This window comes from Oncorhynchus mykiss, chromosome 6 (genome assembly GCF_057628025.1).
Source record: "Oncorhynchus mykiss isolate SJ-2025 chromosome 6, ASM5762802v1, whole genome shotgun sequence".
In the NCBI taxonomy this organism is placed as follows: Eukaryota; Metazoa; Chordata; class Actinopteri; order Salmoniformes; family Salmonidae; genus Oncorhynchus; species Oncorhynchus mykiss.
The window spans coordinates 64,294,052-64,313,147 of record NC_143027.1 but is presented as its reverse complement, the minus strand read 5'-3'; the positions used below and the strand labels follow the sequence as shown (position 1 = coordinate 64,313,147).

The following is a 19,096-nucleotide window of genomic DNA, read 5'->3' as shown; positions in this document are numbered from 1 at the left end:
TACAGGACAAATATTTCTAGATGGTGAGCTCCCTAGTCCTTAGTCCTAGTGTGCTAAATTAATTATGGGCTGGCTGCTGCTGCCTGCTGGACAGCTGTCCAGACCAGAGAGAGACTGACAGACAGCCAGGGTCCAGGGAACAGTCCTATTATGGAAGTAGCTTTGTGTGGAAGTTACCTTGCTTCCCACATCCTTTCTTTCTGCTGAGCTCATCTGGAGACTTCATGGAAAGTCTTTCATCATAGGTTTTCATCTAAGCCAAGGAATTAAGCTGGTGACCATAGCAGTGTTGATGTGAATCGGAACATTTGGCGATGCACAAACCTGGATAGTTGGAAACTGTTTGTAATTAATGTATCACAAATGCATTTAGCTCTCTAACTGTAAGAGGTAGGCTATGTTTACATTGGTTATGATGGAGTATTTGGTGGGGATTTGTTTTGTTCTATCTTATTAACGTTGTTAATAGCAGTACAAACCGAAGTGAGTGTCAGAGGCTTCTACTTTGGTCACCATAGGTGAAGGCTGTATTAACTATACCTCTTAGTGTACCATTCCCTTTTGTGCTGTCTGCTTATGTTGTAGCCTGCCTACCCACAACCCACCTGATACCATGCCGTCATGTTGAACCCAGTTGGCATTACCCCTTATAGTCCTTATTCTCCCCTCACAGCCTCTCTCTCTCTCTCTCTGGGGATTGTCAGCAGGGTATGCTAGCTGTGTCAGGATTCAGGAAGGGAGGGAGATAGAATAGTGGGCAGGAGAGGGCATGAGTATTGAGGGAGAATACAGTACAGGATATACTATATGCCAAAGGGAAATGAGGAGTTAAACAACAGAGCGGAAACAGATCTCTGTTTACCTGGCACAATATGCAATAGAATAATTATACACATAATTACATTTTTGTAGACAGTATCCTTTTAATCATAATCAGTATTGTCCAGTCTGTGAGGTCTGTGCTATTATAGTATACTGGATAGTTGTAGTATTTCATTTTAATATTGCATGTACTTTCAGGGGCTTTATGGGAGTATTTTACTAGTTGGTCAGTGTCCACCTGTCCCGTCTATGTACAGTATCCCCAAACGTTTATATTCACATGATTGTTGTGCCCCTGCTGTCATTTTATAGTGTTTATTCTAATTTTCCTTAACAAATTTTATGTGGGTCATTGTTAGTGCGCACACACACACACACACAATCCAGGGTTTCCGTTGTGAAAACGTGGCCATGGACATTTGACCTGCAGCATTTTAATTTACTGGACTTTTGAGACATTTACCTGACCCATATGCATTGGGTGCGCAACCTGATTAGGGCGAGGAAAGTGCACAATAACAACAAACTTTTATCACGGCAACAAGTTTGATACATTCACCTCTGAAGGTAAATTATGTACTTACATTCAGTAATCTTGCTCTGATTTTTCATCCTAAGGGTCCTAGAGATAAAATGTAGTGTAGTTTTGTTTGATAAAATCAAGTTTTTTATTCAAATGTAGGAACTGGGTTCTACAGTTTGAACCTCTGCTGTCTCTGGCTCCAGGAAGAGTAGCTGCTGCTTTAGCAACAGCTAATGGGGTTCCTAATAAAATAGCAAATACTAAATATACCCACTCTGCCCGGCCATCTAGATGTGTGAAAGTTAGTGAACTGTATAAGCTAATGCTCCATCATGTATGACATTCCTGGGAGTGTGTAAACTTAAAGGTTGTATTACCATATCATCAATTGACCAATCTGGCGGAATGGAAACAAAATATTGTCCAGTATTGCAATGCTTCACTGGATCATTCTGAAACTTTGCACGCACACGTCTGCCATCTAGTGGCCAAAATATCCTAAACTGCAATATTATATGATGGCCTTTCTTTGGAATTCCAAAGATGATGAAATAAAAATATATATATTTTTCGGCTTTTCTATTGTTCTTAAGGCCAAAAGCCAGCTATTACTGGATAACGGAAACCCTGACACACACACACACACAGTGTCTCTGCCGTCTCCCACTGATAGAGTGGTGGAAGACAGGAGACAGTTTTGTGTGGTAGGAGTCAGTAGAGTTCTAATGCTTTCCCACTGGTGGGCGTCCTGAAGCCACTAGACGAATAACTCGGCTGTTTCCTGTCAGAATGGAAGTTCCCTTCACTCAGCTCTAATGACCTGAAAGAAATGCCTAGTACTGTGTACTGCTCTCTTACTCTCTCTCTCTCTCTCTCTCTCTCTCTCCCTCTCTCTCTCTCTCTTTCCCTCTCTCTCTCGCTCTTTCCTATCTCTCTCCCTATCTGTCCCTCTCTATCAATTCAATTTCAATTTAAGGGCTTTATTGGCATGGGAAACATATGTTAACATTGCCAACATTACTCTCACAAAAGTTCCAAAAGAATAAACACATTTCAAATGTCATATTATGTGCAAATAGTTACAATGGTATTTGTTCTTCAATGGTTGCACTTTTCTTGTGGCAACAGGTCACAATCTAGCTCTCTCTCTCTTTCTATCTCTCTCTTTCTCTGCCTTTCTCTCTCTCTCTCCCTCACTCTCCCCTCTCTCTTTTATTTCTCTTTCTCTGTCTCTCTCTCTCTCTTTCCCTCTCTCTTGCAGGATTTCCCACAGCACAACCGCTGGTTTAATGTTGACATTTGATTTAGTTGACATGAGCGGTAGCTGTTTGCACTCCCCTTTCTTTCTTTTGATGATTTCTTGTCTGAAATGTTATATTTAAATGAATTGGGCCAGAGTGAATCGGATCATGCCTCTGTGTTTGTTTCCACAGTGCTGTGTCTGACGAGGCTGACCCGTGCTGCCGAGACCCTCAGGAAGACCATGCTGTCCCTCCTGCTGCCCACTCTGCTTGCTTTGCAAGCTCTCGGTGGGTGGTGTCCCCCTGTCCCCCTCCACAGCCCACCATTACCCAGAGATCAAAGCTACCACCAAGTGTAATTCCACCGCCATCTAAACAATAAGCTCAACAGGGATTTTAGTCATTCCCTTCAAATAAATGACACGGAAGACAAAACAACAGCTCAAATGAATATCCTTAGCAGTGCAAAAAAAAAGTAAAGACAATGAAAACCTTACAGAATGGGAACATTGAGAACGGTGTGACTTAACGGACAGGAACATTGGTTGGGTTTGTCCTTCTCTAGCCAGAGCTAGAATGGAGCCCTGGGGTAGTTAGTAGGGTGAGGTCCTGCCTGAGAAGAGACTTGCAACGAGTGTAGTTTTTCTCCAGTGAGTCAGAGAGTGTGGTGGGGGAGTCAGCCTCTCATGTTCCAGTAAGAAGGGGGAGTTGTGGTTGGTGTAGCCTGGGCACTAGGCAGCAGGGTTGTTGTAGTGCTCAGGGCAGTGTGCTGGAGTCAGCAGCCAGACGGAGACTCTGAGAGTGAGAGAGCTAGGAGCAGGGCTTCATTAGGGCCTAGTACTGTTCCAGTTTAATGGGTCTCTGGCCTGCTCATTACTGGCTGTGGCGGCTGCCTCGGCCCTCTCACTGGGAGGGAGGGAAGGAGGCGTCTCGGACTGATCTCTTTAAGTTGTAGCTCATAATGTTTTTGCCTCACAAACTATATGATTGTCCTTTATTTACTTACTGGAATTGACTGTTGAATTAAGGATTTACAGTATTAGGCAACACTGTACAGCATGTTTTAGTTCATACACTAAGTCATGTGCTTTGAAAGTCTGTCGATAGAGACAGACTGTCATGTGGAAATAGTGAGTGGGTGTGCACGTGTGTATGTGCTGATGTGTGTGTGTCTGTATCTGTGTGTGAGACCTGTGGTCCTCTGGGCCTGTTGTCTCCAGTAGGTCTCTGATTAGGATTATAGGTCCTTGCTAATCCCACTTGTCTTCTACAGTGTCTCTCCTCTACTCCGCCATGAAATAACCGTATCAGTGTCACTCCTATGCTGCACCATTAAATACCCCTATCTCCACACAGGATTACACTCTGAGGCTGCCACACTGCCACTGCACTCTCCCAAGACAACCTCTAGTTGAGTACAGAGGTAGTCCCTGTCTAAGCTGTTGGTGTGTAACATTGTCTTGGTGCGTAAAATAAGAAAATGTTGCTTAGCACAGCTGTTGTCAGTTCTTCTGCAGAGGTACTCGTCCCCAGTGGAATTGTTGCTTTATGTGGCGGTGACAGGCTTCTTTGTTTCAGTATACAGTACATATACACTGAGTAAACATGACATAAACTGACCAGGTGAAAGCTATGATCCCTTATTGATGTCACTTGTTAAATCCACTTCAATCAGTGTAGATGAGGGGGGGGGGGGACTGATTAAAGAAGGATTTTTAAGCCTTGAGACAATTGAAAAAATATATTGTGTATGTGTGCCATTCAGAGGGTGAATAAAATGTAAGTGCCTTTGAACGGGATATGGTAGTAGGTGCCGGGTGCACCGGTTTGTGTCAAGAACTGCAATGCTGCTGGGTTTCCCGTGTGTATCAAGAATGGTCCACCACCCAAAGGACATCCAGCCAACTTGACACAACTGTGGGACGCATTGGAGTCAACATGGGCCAGTATCCCTGTGGAGCACTTTCGACACCTTGTAGAGTCAATGCCCCGACGATTTGGGAAACAAGGTGTCCCTAATGTTTGCTATACTTAGTGTACTTTTAATACAAATAAAATCAACTTTTATTGCTCACATACACATGGTTAGCAGATGTTATTGCGAGTGTAGCGGAATGCCTATGCTTCTAGATCCGACAGTGACGCAGTATCTAACAGGTAATATCTAACAATTCCACAACAAAACCTAATATCTAACAGTGACAGAGCTGCTAAGATGCAAAAGATAGTATAGAATAGATAGTGAAGGATACAGTATACTGTATAGACATATGAGATCAGTAATGTGAGATATGTAAACATTCTTAAAGTGGCATTATTAAAGTGACAAGAGTTCCATTTATTAAAGTGGCCAATGATATCAAGTTTGTAGGTAGGCAGCCATCTCGCTGTGCTAGTGGTGGCTGTTCATCAATTTGATGGCCTTGAGATAGAAGCTGTTTTTCAATCTCTGTCCCAGCTTTAATGCACCTGTACTGACCTCGCCTTCTGGATGGAAGCGGGGTGAACAGGCAGTTGCTTGGGCCTTCCTGTGACATCGGGTGTTGTAGGTGTCCTGGAAGGCAGGTAGTTTGCCCCCGGTGATGCGTTGCGCAGACTGCACCACCCTTTGGAGAGCCCTGCGGTTGTGGGCGGTGCAGTTGCCGTACCAGGCGGTGAAACAGTCCGACAGGATGCTCTCGATTGTGCACCTGTAAAACGTAGTGAGGGTTTTCGGGGACAAGCCACATTTTTGCAGCCTCAGGAGGTTGAAGAGGCGCTGTTGTGCCTTCTTCACTACACTGTCTGTGTGCATGTACCATTTCAGTTTGTCGGTGATATATACACCGAGGAACTTAAAACTTTCCACCTCCACTGCTGTCCCGTTGATGTGGATGAGGGGTGCTCCCTTTGCTGTTTCCTGAAGTCCACGATCATCTCTTTTGTTTTGCTGACATTGAGTGAGAGGTTATTTTCCTGAACCACACGCCGAGGGCGTCATTGTTGGTTATCAAGCCTACCTCTGTCATCTGCAAACTTGATGATTGAGTTGGAGGCCGTTAATAACCCTGAATTGCACTAGACTAGTAGTAGTACTCTCAGTGGGGTTGTTCTGAGGTAACAGGCAAGCACCAGCAGTAGCACCAGGACAGTAAGTAGGCCTAGCATCCAGGCTCCATAAGCAGCATTAGCAGCTGAGAGGCAGTAGAGCCAGTAGTGTAAAGCAGAAGCATTAACAGGATGCTGTCTGGCTAATTGCTTGTTGTCATGCTCTGTGTTCTGTCAGCAGTGCCACCAGCCTGCCAGGCCTCTGCCATTTGCTGCTGCTTGCGCCCACCTGCTCTTAGCATCTCCACTTTAAAAGGGAAATTGTATTCATGCAAATGCTAAAATGGCAAGCTGACCCGGATTCAGTTTTAATGACGAGAGCTGGGAGGAAATTCTAATTAATTAGCATAATTGAATAGATCACATCTAGTGTGGCAGTCAGAGAGCGGCAGACGTTATGGCAAGGCCCTGAAGCGTGTAAATAGCCTGCTCACGCCCGCATCTCTGGTGTACCCTTTGAGGTCTGCTAACTAGGAATGCCCTCTCCCTGTCCTCCTTTTCTCTTCACAGCAATTGATTCTGTAGAGAGGGGACTCTTTGGCCCGCGCAGAAATTCAATTTCGGGTTATTACCCCGTATCAGTGATGTTCTTGCTAATTTGATTGTGGCCAGTGAAGTATCCTTTTAAAAACAATCGAGGACAGGCTCGACAAAGATTGCTTCCGCTGCGATGCATACATAATGCCCAGTCAGTCTACTAGCAGGCTGGCTCCTGCACTGAGCTGCTTGCCCCTCCCTCTCTCTCCCCGCTCACTCTGCACTGTAGCCTAGCCATTTAAACAGAGTGCATTACCCATCAAGCACCTCATGATTATTTGAACAAGTCCTAAAAAAGCTATCTTGTGGGATCGCTTAAACATTGATGCGGGTAACGTGTGGAGATTGCAGTTCTGCGTAGTGAGCGCTGAGCTGGGCCTGGGGGCTGCTGGGGCCTGGAGCCAAATATCTTTGTGTTTAGTGGGCTGTGATGAACAGGATGAATGACCCACCACCACCGCTCTGATCTGTGCCTGGAAAGCAGCATCATTTCCTGGGACTGAGTAAGAAGCTTTCTTACCTGACACACAGAGAGAGGAGACACTTACCTACAGGTTGTTACCACAGTTACCGGGTGCTTCTATGGTTACAGGGCCCTGAGTGAGGTCACTGTGTCTCAGGAGAGGCGGGGTCAGGTGTTGCCATGGTTACCGGGCCCTGAGTGAGGTCACTGTGTCTCAGGAGAGGCAGGGTCAGGTGTTGCCATTGTTACAGGGCCCTGAGTGAGGTCACTATGTCTCAGCAGGAGACGGGCTCAGGTTAACATCCAGACACACAGCCCCAGCCACTGAGCCTTTAACCTCTTAACCCCCTGCATTAATGTAGACATCCACTGCTGCCCGACCCCTTCATAAGGCAGAACAAAATTGCAGCCTGAGATTTGAGCAAGGACTCTGCCCTCCCAGACATGGCTTTGGTTATTACCAGGGCCAGTAGGTGTCAAACACTTGTCTATCTGAGGGATTAGAACCCAAACCTTTGCCACCCCTACAATAATACAGTTTTGCTTTCTGATCAACTTAGCTGGGCTCGTATGCATAGCGTATAGGCTCACCTTAACCCCAGTCATTTGGATTAAGCTGCACAAACTCAAATCCACCCCACCCCCTCTCCTGCTGGGATGGATTTGCTCCTATGGCTCGCTCCTCATACTCATCCCAGGTTGTGTTCTCTCTCTTCTCTCTCAGGCAGGTGGTGGAAGAAGGTTAGGCTTGTCCTTATCTCCCAGGCAGCTCCTCTGCAACTGGCCCCCCATTATCTGCCTGTCAGAGCCCATTAACAGCTTATTGACGGGATATGAGACCAGCTCCCCCTGATAAAGCACCCACCCGCCCTGTCTGTGGAGAGAAGAAGATGGAGAGAGCATAAACGACAAGAGAGAGAGGGAGAAAGAGAGATAGACAGACAGAGTCAGGAGAAAGGAAGTGTGGTGCATCTTGATTTATTACGTTGCTGAAAATAAGCAACCTGAGCTCCTGTCTGCTCCACTAGCTATCTGCACCTCATATATCTCTCACAGACAGAGATGGCTTTCACACTATGATGACTGTAGCCCAGATATGGGGAGACAGTGTTAAATTGGTAAATGTCATGAGTGACCCCATTATTCAAGGCTCAGAGACCTACATAATCCCGTCCATTTTGTGTCTCTCTTTCAGGAGGGGAGGAAAGGCTCAGCTTTAGAATAGATTCCCTATGTGTCGTGAGGGCTAATTCCGAGCACTGTTAAGCTTACCATGTCTAAAATACTATTACATTTCTCAATGTATTCCAGATGTTGGTTTTTATTTGTATTCCCCTGGACGTATTTGAAAGGTTTTGGACAGTGTGATTTAGAAACGCTTTGAAGAAAGGCTTCAGTTGGCATGTTTGAACAACGGCATTTACTGAAAGAAGAGCTGTTGTGAAAGGGCACTAAGCATCTGTGAACTTCCTGTTCGTTAGATATTCAGGTGGGCCATTCGTGTAAAGACCAACATGTCTGTAGCTGCAGTACTGTTTACCACCCAATGGGGGCATTATTGCCACAGCTTCTTAAGCAGCTCACTACTCAGCCAGACAGAACACTAACTACACTGCCTGTGTGTGTTTACTTAGTTAAGTCAATATTACCGCCACCATTTGCCTTCCAGTGTATGTATGTCGGTGCACTCTTATCAAGGCTGTTCCTTTATGCCGTGTTCGACAAAGAGGCTTTACCATATCTCTGAACATGTGCGCCTAACATCTTCTAATGAACAGTAGTACTGGTAGCTCTGCCATTTGTTATCAAGCAGGGGTAATTTAACCTCTGTGTAAGGTGCCTATTGGCCTTGTAGGTGATAACCTATGTGCTGTTCAATGTTATTAAGCACAGTTCACTTGACCCTGAGTTCTACTGTGTCTTTTTATTTTTTTTATTTAACTAGGTAAGTCAGTTAAGAACACATTTTTATTTACAATGACAGCCTACTAGGGAACAGTGGGTTAACTGCCTTGTTCGGGGGCAGAACAACAGATTTTTACCTTGTCAGCGCTGGGATTTGATCCAGCGTCCTTTCAGTTACTGGCCTAATGTTCTAACCACTAGGCTACCTGCCGCCCCTTTATTGGCGAAGCAGTTATGAACCAGGGTTATTAAACAGTGTGGGTTATTGCATCAGAAGCTGGAGGGAGATGGAAGTTGTGGTCTTATTGAAGCCCTTGTGCTTAACAGCCCAGGTTATCAAAGGGATCCGGTTATTACAGGTTTAGGTATTTCTGTTTAGGGTTGTGTTCCATCGACCAGGGTCAGCTGAATGGCAATGGAACATCAACACTGAATGTGTAGGCTATGTATTGCATTCTACTAGATGTGGATATGGGGGTACATTCTATGGAACCAAGTGAATTCAACTTTAGTGATCGCAAGCAGAGTGAGATGTTAATGTGTTTGTGTGTGCCTGCGTATAGGTGTGTATGTGGGGGTCACTGAACATGGTGATTGGGACCTGTCTGTTGTGGAGCAGTACTATGACAGTGAATATTGTAGTGTCAGAATGCCCTGTGTCTAAGACTGACTCTCACAGTGCTGTGGAGCTGTCAGGAGCCAGGACTGAGCTGAATAACAATGCCCTCTGCTTGTGGATGTGTGTGTGTGTGTGTGTGTGCATATGCCTGGGTGTGTGTGTGTGTGTGTTTGTGTGCACCTGCCTGCATCTGGAGGACGGAGGTGAAATGTCGCTGCCGCTGTGGCTAAGGAATTTGTTTACCAAGAGCCATGTTGTGTCACCTTGTCAGCTGCCTATGTATGAAGCCTGTGGTTCTCCTTCCGGCCCCTGTCAGCCTGCTGCCTGCCATGCCTGCCATGCTGCTTCACACTCAGCAGGCCCCTCAGCCCCTCTTCTCCACTCATCTGTATAGCTTAGTTTAGCACTAGCCGGGGCTAATCTGAACTAGCAGGGATATCCGTGCAGCGAACCATTCATCTAAGCTCACAAGTTCCGGGTGGCTCTCGAGTAGGTCTGGGAATTGCCAAGGACCTCACGATACGATATTATCTCGATACTTAGGCGCCGATACGATATGTATTGCGATTCTCACGATTCTATATGTTTTGCGATTCAATACTGGGATTTTGTGATTCCATGGTCCAAACATATTGCTCACCACATGTCTGCTGCAGAGGTATGAGAGAGAGCCATGTGAAAAATAGTTTTGAAATAAACGTGCTGAAAACACTACTATCCTGATATGGAACTGTGTAGATTTTTACCCCATCACTACTCTTGAGGCTGCATCTGTACTGGTGAGCTTAGCACTAGGCTAGCCAGGGCCCAGTGACAGCATCACTGTTATGTTGAGCTGAGGTAGGGGTTGAAGAGACAGCCCAGGGATTAGGGGAGCGGAGGGGATGAGGGGAGCGGAGGGGATGAGAGGAGTGAGCGATGTAAATATCCAACAGGGCCATTGCTACAGTGGGGAGTATTTGATACACTGCCGTTTTTGCAGGTTTTCCTACTTACAAAGCATGTAGAGGTCTGTAATTTTTTATCATAGGTACACTTCAACTGTGAGAGACGGAATCTAAAACAAAAATCCAGAAAATCACATTGTATGATTTTTAAGTAATTAATTTGCATTTTATTGCATGACATAAGTATTTGATACATCAGAAAAGCAGAACTTAATATTTGGTACAGAATCCTTTGTTTGCAATTACAGAGATCATACGTTTCCTGTAGTTCTTGACCAGATTTACACACACTGCAGCAGGGATTTTGGCCCACTCCTTCATACAGACCTTCTCCAGATCCTTCAGGTTTCAGGGCTGTCGCTGGGCAATACGGTCTTTCAGCTCTCTCCAAAGATTTTCTATTGGGTTCAGGTCTGGAGACTGGCTAGGCCACTCCATGCTTCTTACGGAGCCACTCCTTAGTTGCTCTGGCTGTATGTTTCGGGTCGTTGTCATGCTGGAAGACACAGCCACGACCCATCTTCAATGCTCTTACTGAGTGAAGGAGGTTGTTGGCCAAGATCTTGTGATACATGGCCCCATCCATCCTCCCCTCAATATGATGCAGTCGTCCTGTCCCCTTTGCAGAAAAGCATCCCCAAAGAATGATGTTTCCACCTCTATGCTTCACGGTTTGGATGGTGTTCTTGGGGTTGTACTCATCCTTCTTCTTCCTCCAAACACGGCGAGTGGAGTTTAGACCAAAAAGCTCTATTTTTGTCTCATCAGACCACATGACCTTCTCCCATTCCTCCGCTGGATCATCCAGATGGTCATTGGCAAACTTCAGACGGACCTGGACATGCGCTCGCTTGAGCAGGGGGACCTTGCGTGCGCTGCAGGATTTTAATCCATGACGGCGTAGTATGTTACTAATGATTTTCTTTGACACTGTGGTCCCAGCTCTCTTCAGGTCATTGACCAGGTCCTGTCGTGTAGTTCTCGGCTGATCCCTCACCTTCTTCATGATCATTGATGGCCCACGAGGTGAGATCTTGCATGGAGCCCCAGACCGAGGGTGATTGACCGTCATCTTGAATTTCTTCCATTTTCTAATAATTGCGCCAACAGTTGTTGCCTTCTCACCAAGCTGCTTGCCTATTGTCCTGTAGTCCATCCCAGCCTTGTGCAGGTCTACAATTTTATCTCTGATGTCCTTACACAGCTCTCTGGTCTTGGCCATTGTGGAGAGGTTGGAGTCTGATTGTGTGTGTGTCTTTTATACAGGTAACGAGTTCAAACAGGTGCAGTTAATACATGTAATGAGTGGAGAACAGGAGTGCTTCTTAAAGAAAAACTAACAGGTCTGTGAGAGTCGGAATTCTTACTGGTTGGGAGGATATCAAATACTTACAGTATGCCATGCAATAAAATGCTAATTAATTACTTAAAAATCATACAATGAGATTTTCTGGATTGTCTCTCACAGTTGAAGTGTACCTATGATAAAAATTACAGACCTCTACATGCTTTGTAAGTAGGAAATCCTGCAAAATCAGCAGTGTATCAAATACTTGTTCTCCCCACTGTAGCTTGCCTGCCTACCTGCCTCTTCCTCCCTGCCTGTATGTCTGCCCTCCTTTCTCTCTGCCTGCATGTCTGACACTCCGCTCTGAGGGAAGAGTGCCAGCCAGCGCTCACAGGGCTTTAATGAGTTTATTTCATGTCGGCTGTGAAAGTGCACTGCTCTGTCTCTCTCACAGGCACTCAAACAGAGCCGGGCCCATAAACACAAAGAGCAGGGTGTAAATCTGCCCTGCCGTCCCCTCCCTCCACCACTCTCTGCTCTGAGCATCTCTTTATCACCTCTCAGGGGGCCGGGGAGAGCCCTTAACCCTCCTCCCTCAAATAGGGAGACACCACCTCTCACAATACACTTTTTCAACCACAAACTCCTAGACCAAATGTTTTATTTAACTAGGCAAGTTAGTTAAGAACAAATTCTTATTTACAATGACGGCCTAACCGGGGAACAGTGGGTTAACTGCCTTGCTCAGGGGCAGAACGACAGATCTTTACCTTGTCAGCTCTGGGATTCGATCCAACTACCTTTCGGTTACTGGCCTAACGCTCTAACCACTAGGCTGTCTGCCGCCCCCAAAGCAGTTATCACAAATACTACAGTATTTGTGCTAACTGTTTTGTGTTTGTTGGAGATTTCTAGAAGTTAAAAGCAGAAACTACCAGTTTGCCCAACCCGTGTTTCACCTCTGAAGGAATAGGACATCAGATGCTTACTCACAGTTTCCATGACGTCAGACCTAAAAGCCCCTCCCCCCTGGGTGCAGTGAAGTGGGTGTGAAACGCTGTGCTCTCCTGCTGCTCTCAGTCTGTCTGTGAATGTCTGTCAGTGTGTTAACATGCTGCCCCAGTGTCCTGCTGCACCCTTACCAGACCGGCACCAGAAAAAGGGTCACTGGTTAGAGGGAGAAAGAGATTGAAGGAGAGAGGGATGAGTACCTATCTCTTCCCTGACTTGGGCCCTGTCATGAGTTAGGGGATTAGCGATGGGCTGCAGTGCTCTCCCCTCCTGGCTTGTTTCCTGATATTATCTTTAAGTGCACGCTCAAAGCTGCCCTCTCACTCTCCTTCCTCTCCCCTCTCTTCCATAATTTCACCCCTCTCTTCCCTCTCTCCCCCTCTCCAATTCTCTCCCCCTACCTCCCTCTCACCTCTCTCTCCTCCTCTGTGAACCCATTGGAGTGAGTCATTCCGGTCTGCTCCGGGAGTGATCTAATTGCTGTGTCTCCTCCCTCCTCTGTGTGCATGCCTCTGTGGGGGCCGTCACTTCCACTACAGTCCTACCAAAGTGCCTGTTGCCTATTCATTACCCAGAAAGCACTACAAAAACACACACACACACAAACTACTAGAACGTTAGTCTGGTAGACAGCCATACCGCCCTACAATAAACCCTGCTACTGTAATGGTATGCCATGATTACTGGATTGGATTGTCGACTGTGCTGTGGCACGGCAGAGGAAGTGTAGTCACATTATGGGGCTATAGAAAAACATCACACCACTGTGTTAATGTCAGTAAATTAAAAGCTGCTTTGTAATTTTCACAGGGGTTGGGAGGAACTGTAGTGCATCACCTAGAATGACATTCTTGTATTAGTTAGTTACTGGGGATTGTTGTTCTTCTGTATCCATGGTTTTCTGGATGTGGTGGATGGTTTGCCAAGTTTTCCTTTGGCCTGTAGTTACATGAGGATCCAGCAGGTGGCAGTGTGCCTATAGACGTGCAAGGGGATATTGGTGAATGTGGGGTCTCTCTCCTGTGAGGTTTGGTGTCTACCAAAATATCTTTGCCTTGACTGAGCATCCTCATCCACGGATTGCACTCGGAGGAAAGTGTTGTTTGTTGATAATGGGGAAATCAATTGTTACACCTCAATCACAACTATTTCATGCAAAAGTGTGTGATTGTTATTAAATCTGAAAGACATGAGTACAGAAGCGATTCTCATAAAGAATAGCAGCAGTCAAGTACAGGCTGCATCACACTAGATTCAGGGGGATTTCAGGGGTTGGAATGGCTTTTTCTGTCCTGATGTTCATCACACAATCAAACCTGTAGAAGTGGAGACAGGAATAAATTGAGAATGGTTTAGCTGTAGCCTCCTCTCTCTGTGGTGTCTGAGATGGCTACTAAGCCAGAATGATTATGCAGAGCCTGCTCTTGGCTGCAGAGAGGACAGGGGATGGGAAAGGAGGGGAGGAGAGAAGAGGAGAGGAGAGAAGAGAAGAGGAGAGAACAGAAGAAGAGAGAAGAGGAGAGAACAGAAGCGTCCAGTCTAGACAGTCTAGAGATCAGATGCCTTAAGGAGGGTTTCCGCTTTAAAACAAAACAAATCACACTCACCATTGAGCAGCTTAGCCCCGTGTTGTGTTGAGGGAGACAGTACACTCTGGAGAGAGATGAAGAGTTGTTCTTTCTCACCAGACAGACCACTATGGACCACTATCTAGATTATTAACTCACCACTGTCTCCAAGTGGATATTTAGGAGCTACATCTTTATTGCAGTTCATTCATCCCCCTGAAGCTTATTTAGACATCTCTCTCCACTACATGGCTAAACACACAGGTCTATGTTTGCTGTTGTTGACATACTCGCTCTCTCTCCTCTCTCTCCTATCTAGCTGTCCTGGAAGTGTATGTCCCAGAGCTGCCAGTGGTGGCGCTGTATGGCATGGACACCACCCTCAACTGTTCCTTCAGCCACGCCTCTCCCTTCAACCTGTCTGACCTCAGTGTCTTCTGGCAGCTGACGGACACCAAGCGCAGTGTGCACAGCTACTGGGCTAGCCAGGACCAGCTGGCAGACCAGGGAGAGCGCTACGCCAACCGCACCAGCCTGTACCCCTCTCAGCTGGGCGCGGGCAACGCTTCGCTCCTCTTGAGAGGGGTCCGGGTGGCCGATGAGGGTAGCTACACCTGCTTCGTCAGGGTGAAGGACTACGGCAGTGCAGCCCTACTGCTCCAGGTAGCAGGTGAGTCTGTTCATTTATTACCTTTATTTAACAAGGTAAGTCATTGAGAACACATTCTCTTTTAAGTTTTACAATAACGACCTCTGACTGGTAAAGCCGGACCAATGCTTGGCCTATAGCTACCACATCTTTCTCGATACATCTTTCCTCGAATCCTGTCTCAAAACACATTGGAGAAGAAGGTCAGAGGATGAGGACCTTGGATCGTCTCCTCCAATACGGTTGAAAAGGAGGTGAGGAGAAGGAGACACCTCAAGGGCTTCACATACAGGAAGTAGAGTCCCCTCTTTAACCTTTTACTGCAGTGGGATAAATCAGGGTCACACAGAGTGTTTCTTGGTAAGTCTTAAACAAATCTACTTTGAAACAAAAGTATACACCTCTCACACATGGTTATCGGCAACAACAAAAAAAAGAAGACACTTGTACCATGTCAGATATAGAGTTGAAATGTATTCCATTTTTAGTTTGCATCCCAATATTACACTTTATTTAAACTCAGCAAAAAAAGAAACGTCCTCTCACTGTCAACTGCGTTTATTTTCAGCAAACTTAACATGTGTAAATATTTGTATGAACATAGGATTCAACAACTGAGACATAAACTGAACAAGTTCCACAGACATGTGACAAACAGAAATTGTATAATGTGTCCCTGAACAAAGGGGGGTCAAAATCAAAAGTTACAGTCAGTATCTGGTGTGGCCACCAGCTGCATTAAGTACTGCAGTGCATCTCCTCCTCATAGACTGCACCAGATTTGCCAGTTCTTGCTGTGAGATGTCACCTCACTCTTCCACCAAGGCACCTGCAAGTTCCCGAACATTTCTGGGGGGGAATGGCCCTAGCCCTCACCCTCCGATCCAACATGTCCCAGACGTGCTCAATGGAATTGGCCATGGCCATGGCAGAACACTGAAATTCCTGTCTTGCAGGAAATCACACACAGAATGAGCAGTATGGCTGGTGGCATTGTCATGCTGGAGGGTCATGTCAGGATGAGCCTGCAGGAGGGTACCACATGAGGGAGGAGGATGTCTTCCCTGTAACGCACAGCGTTGAAATTGCCTGCAATGACAACAAGCTCAGTCCAAGGATGCTGTGACACAACGCCCCAGACCCGGACGGACCCTCCACCTCCAAATCGATCCCGCTCCAGAGTACAGGCCTCGGTGTAACGCTCATTCCTTTGAAGATAAACGCAAATCCGACCATCACCCATGGTGAGACAAAACCGTGACTCATCAGTGAAGAGCACTTTTTGCCAGTCCTGTCTGGTCCAGCGATGGTGGGTTTGTGCCCATAGGTGACGTTGTTGCCGTTGATGTCTGGTGAGAACCTGCCTTACAACAGGCCTACAAGCCCTCAGTCTAGCCTCTCTCAGCCTATTGCGGACAGTCTGGGCACTGATGGAGGGATTGTGCGTTCCTGGTGTAACTGGGGCAGTTGTTGTTGCCATCCTGTACCTGTCCCGCAGGTGTGATGTTCGGAAGTACCTATCCTATGCAGGTGTTGTTACACGTGGTTTGCCACTGCGAGGACGACCAGCTGTCCGTCCTGTCTCCCAGTAGCACTGTTTTAGGCGTCTCACAGTACGGACATTGCAATTTATTGCCCTGGCCACATCTGCATGCCTCCTTGCAGCATGCCTAAGGCACGTTCACGCAGATGAGCAGGGACCCTGGGCATCTTTCTTTTTGTGTTTTTCAGAGTCAGTAGAAAGTCCTCTTTAGTGTCCTTAAGTTTTCATAACTGCGACCTTAATTGTCTACCGTCTGTAAGCTGTTAGTGTCTTAACGACTGTTCCACCGGTGCATGTTCATTAATTGTTTATGGTTCATTGACCAAGCATGGGAAACAGTGTCTAAACCCTTTACAATGAAGATCTGTGAAGTTAGGGGATGAAAAAGGGACTTTTGTTTTTTTGCTGAGTTTACGTCACAGAAGACTGACTTATAACAAAACCGTTTGACATAGAAACACCGGATTTTCGTTTTAATTTTTTTATTTTTTATTCCTGTTTATCAATTATTAAATGATTAAATAATTCCATCCATGAGGCCACTAGAGGGCAATTTGATCACACATCACAGGCCCTTCTTTGGTAATCATGTGAGACCTTTAGGATCGATGCCTAACACAACACAGAAATTGGTCATGAAACACTTAGTTCCGTCAGGGATGCACGATAACATGATTGGTCGATACTTCCTGATTGTGGTCCTCTGGTTGTGGTCAATCACTGGCTTTGATTATTAGTTCCTGACAAGATTGATTGTTACTAACAGCTCGGTGATGAAGGTGGTTGTTCCATCAGAGGACCATCATCACAACTGATTGCACTTTTATTTATAATTATTCTTCATGGCTTCACACACAGTGTTGGTGAACTCCTCCCTCCCTCACCACTAATTTCCAAGTTTTGTTGTTAAATTGGTCCTTTCCTCTAAGGATGTATGTGCATTAAGCAGTGTTAACGTTCAACAGGTTTCCTTTTGGCTGGCTAGTCTGGGTAGAGAAAAGATAAACAATGACACAGTAGCTCAAACAGTGACAAATTGTCCGCTTATCATGCATTCGATTCGTAGATGTATTATTTTTAGCTGGCATTTACAGTCAACATCATAGAGCTCCCTTCCCACAGTGCTCTGAGAAAATGATGGGTCTCTGTGGAAATCTGCCTGTCAGTCAAATGGATAGCCAGGGAGGTTAGTGGCAGGCTGACATTCCGTCTTAGTGCTGAGAGAGAGAGAGCGAGAGAGTCCACTTTTCAAAAGGCAACTCGCATGAAGTTATTTAATCTCCTTCTTCTCCCTCCCTGTCCTCCCCATTGTTTGCTGTGTTATGATTGGCTCAGGGAATACAGCCTCCTCTCTCTGCCCGCCACCTCTCTGGTTGTGTTTTAGCTCAGGGGATTGGAGAGCCGTGAATTCATTCCAGGCTGAGGATTCACCCCCTCACCTCCTCACCGCACGCCCCCTCCTGCCAAACCCCTGAACAGAGCACAGCAGTCCCAGATTCTCGGAGCCGTGCCTATTTCCCCCAGGCCCGCCATCCGGGCCGGGCCAGGCTGTGGTGGTTGCGTTGTATTGTGAGGCGGCTTGGCTCAGAGCCGTGGCTCTCTTCAGGGAGGAGATGAAGGAGGACAGAAGGGAGCACCAGGATATGCTGCAAATGATGTCTCTGGGATCTTAAGCTCGATGTTATGCTAAGCTCCCTAAATGTAATTAACAATTTAATGGGAATCATGTCAAACAGTTCCCTGGGTGTCCCTCACTGGTGATAATCTGGCTAAAACTCTGTATGTCTCTGCTCCCCCTCCCCCCTCCAGCCCCCTACTCCAAGCTTCTGGCGACTTGGCTTAAAACTCTGTGTGTCTGTTCTTGTCCCCTCTTCTATCCCCCCTCAGCCCCCTACTCCAAGCCTCTGGTGACCCTGGAGCCGGACTCCAACCTGCGGCCGGGTGACGAGGTGGCGCTGACCTGCGTGGCGTACGGTGGCTACCCTGAGGCTGACGTACTGTGGCAGGACGGGGGCGGGCACAACCTGACAGACAACGTCACCACCTCCCTGGTGGCCAATGAGGAGGGGCTGTTCAGCATGCTCAGTGTCCTGACTGTCACCCTGGAGCCCAATAGCACTTACAGCTGCAGACTGACCAACCCATTATTGGGCGAGGACGGCCACGCCTCCGTCACCATCACAGGTGTGTGTGTTAGTGTGTGTCTGTGTGTCCCATTGCTGTCTGTCTTCCCCTAACAAAGGCCCTAGCCTACTTTCTGGAAAGTTAACAAGCTAACATTCAGAGACTTCCCACAGTGTTTTAATGTTGCCAGTTCAGGATAATCTTGTTTTCAGTCACACAGGAGCACAGCTGCCTATTAAAGTCTTGTATGCATTTGTAAATCAATCCGTCAGTCAAATGTTATGCCTTGAATTTTCAGCTAGCTGTTCAGAGCGCCACAGAACTGAAGGGAAATAATGAAATGTTCAATTATGCTCCAATAAGCCTAACCATCAGTTTCCACACATCGTTAAATCACATCAGTGGGTAATTATTTCCCAGATGATTCCTATGAAACAAAAATAACTACTCATCTGACATTTGGTAATGCTAGAAGGTGATAAAGGATATACAATAATATTAGAGCTAAATGGAAGTAATGGTGGTGCAGCAGCTGTACAGCCTACAGAGCAGACTCCCAGCTCTAGCCTGTCTCTCAGCTGAAGCTACAGACAAGGTCTGCCAACCAGGAAGTGGGTCAATATGTTTACATTGCTCTTTTGGGGTGAGTGGTATATTCTCTTCCTGGACTGTGTGAGTGGTGGCTTTGTGTGGTGGCCCTGGGATCTTCTCTGTCCCATCCCCAGTCCCTGTCCCCCTGTCCCCAGGCTGCCTTACTGGTGTACGTAAT

At 46.5% G+C, this 19,096-nt stretch overlaps 1 protein-coding gene across 3 annotated transcripts in view; it reads left to right on the top strand.

Annotated features, from left to right (window-relative positions):
• The window catches only part of LOC110526336 (CD276 antigen), a 79,925-nt gene that overhangs the window by 9,709 nt on the left and 51,120 nt on the right, over positions 1–19,096 (top strand). For 2 of the 3 annotated variants that reach the window (XM_021607214.3, XM_090238544.1), the window contains exons 2-4: positions 2,779–2,874; positions 14,331–14,681; positions 18,091–18,387. In XM_021607214.3, coding sequence (XP_021462889.3) covers positions 2,829–2,874; positions 14,331–14,681; positions 18,091–18,387 — 694 coding nt within the window. In that variant the 5' untranslated portion in view covers positions 2,779–2,828. The remainder of the gene's footprint in view (positions 1–2,778; positions 2,875–14,330; positions 14,682–18,090; positions 18,388–19,096) is intronic. The other variant, XM_090238545.1, reaches the window with a different exon arrangement.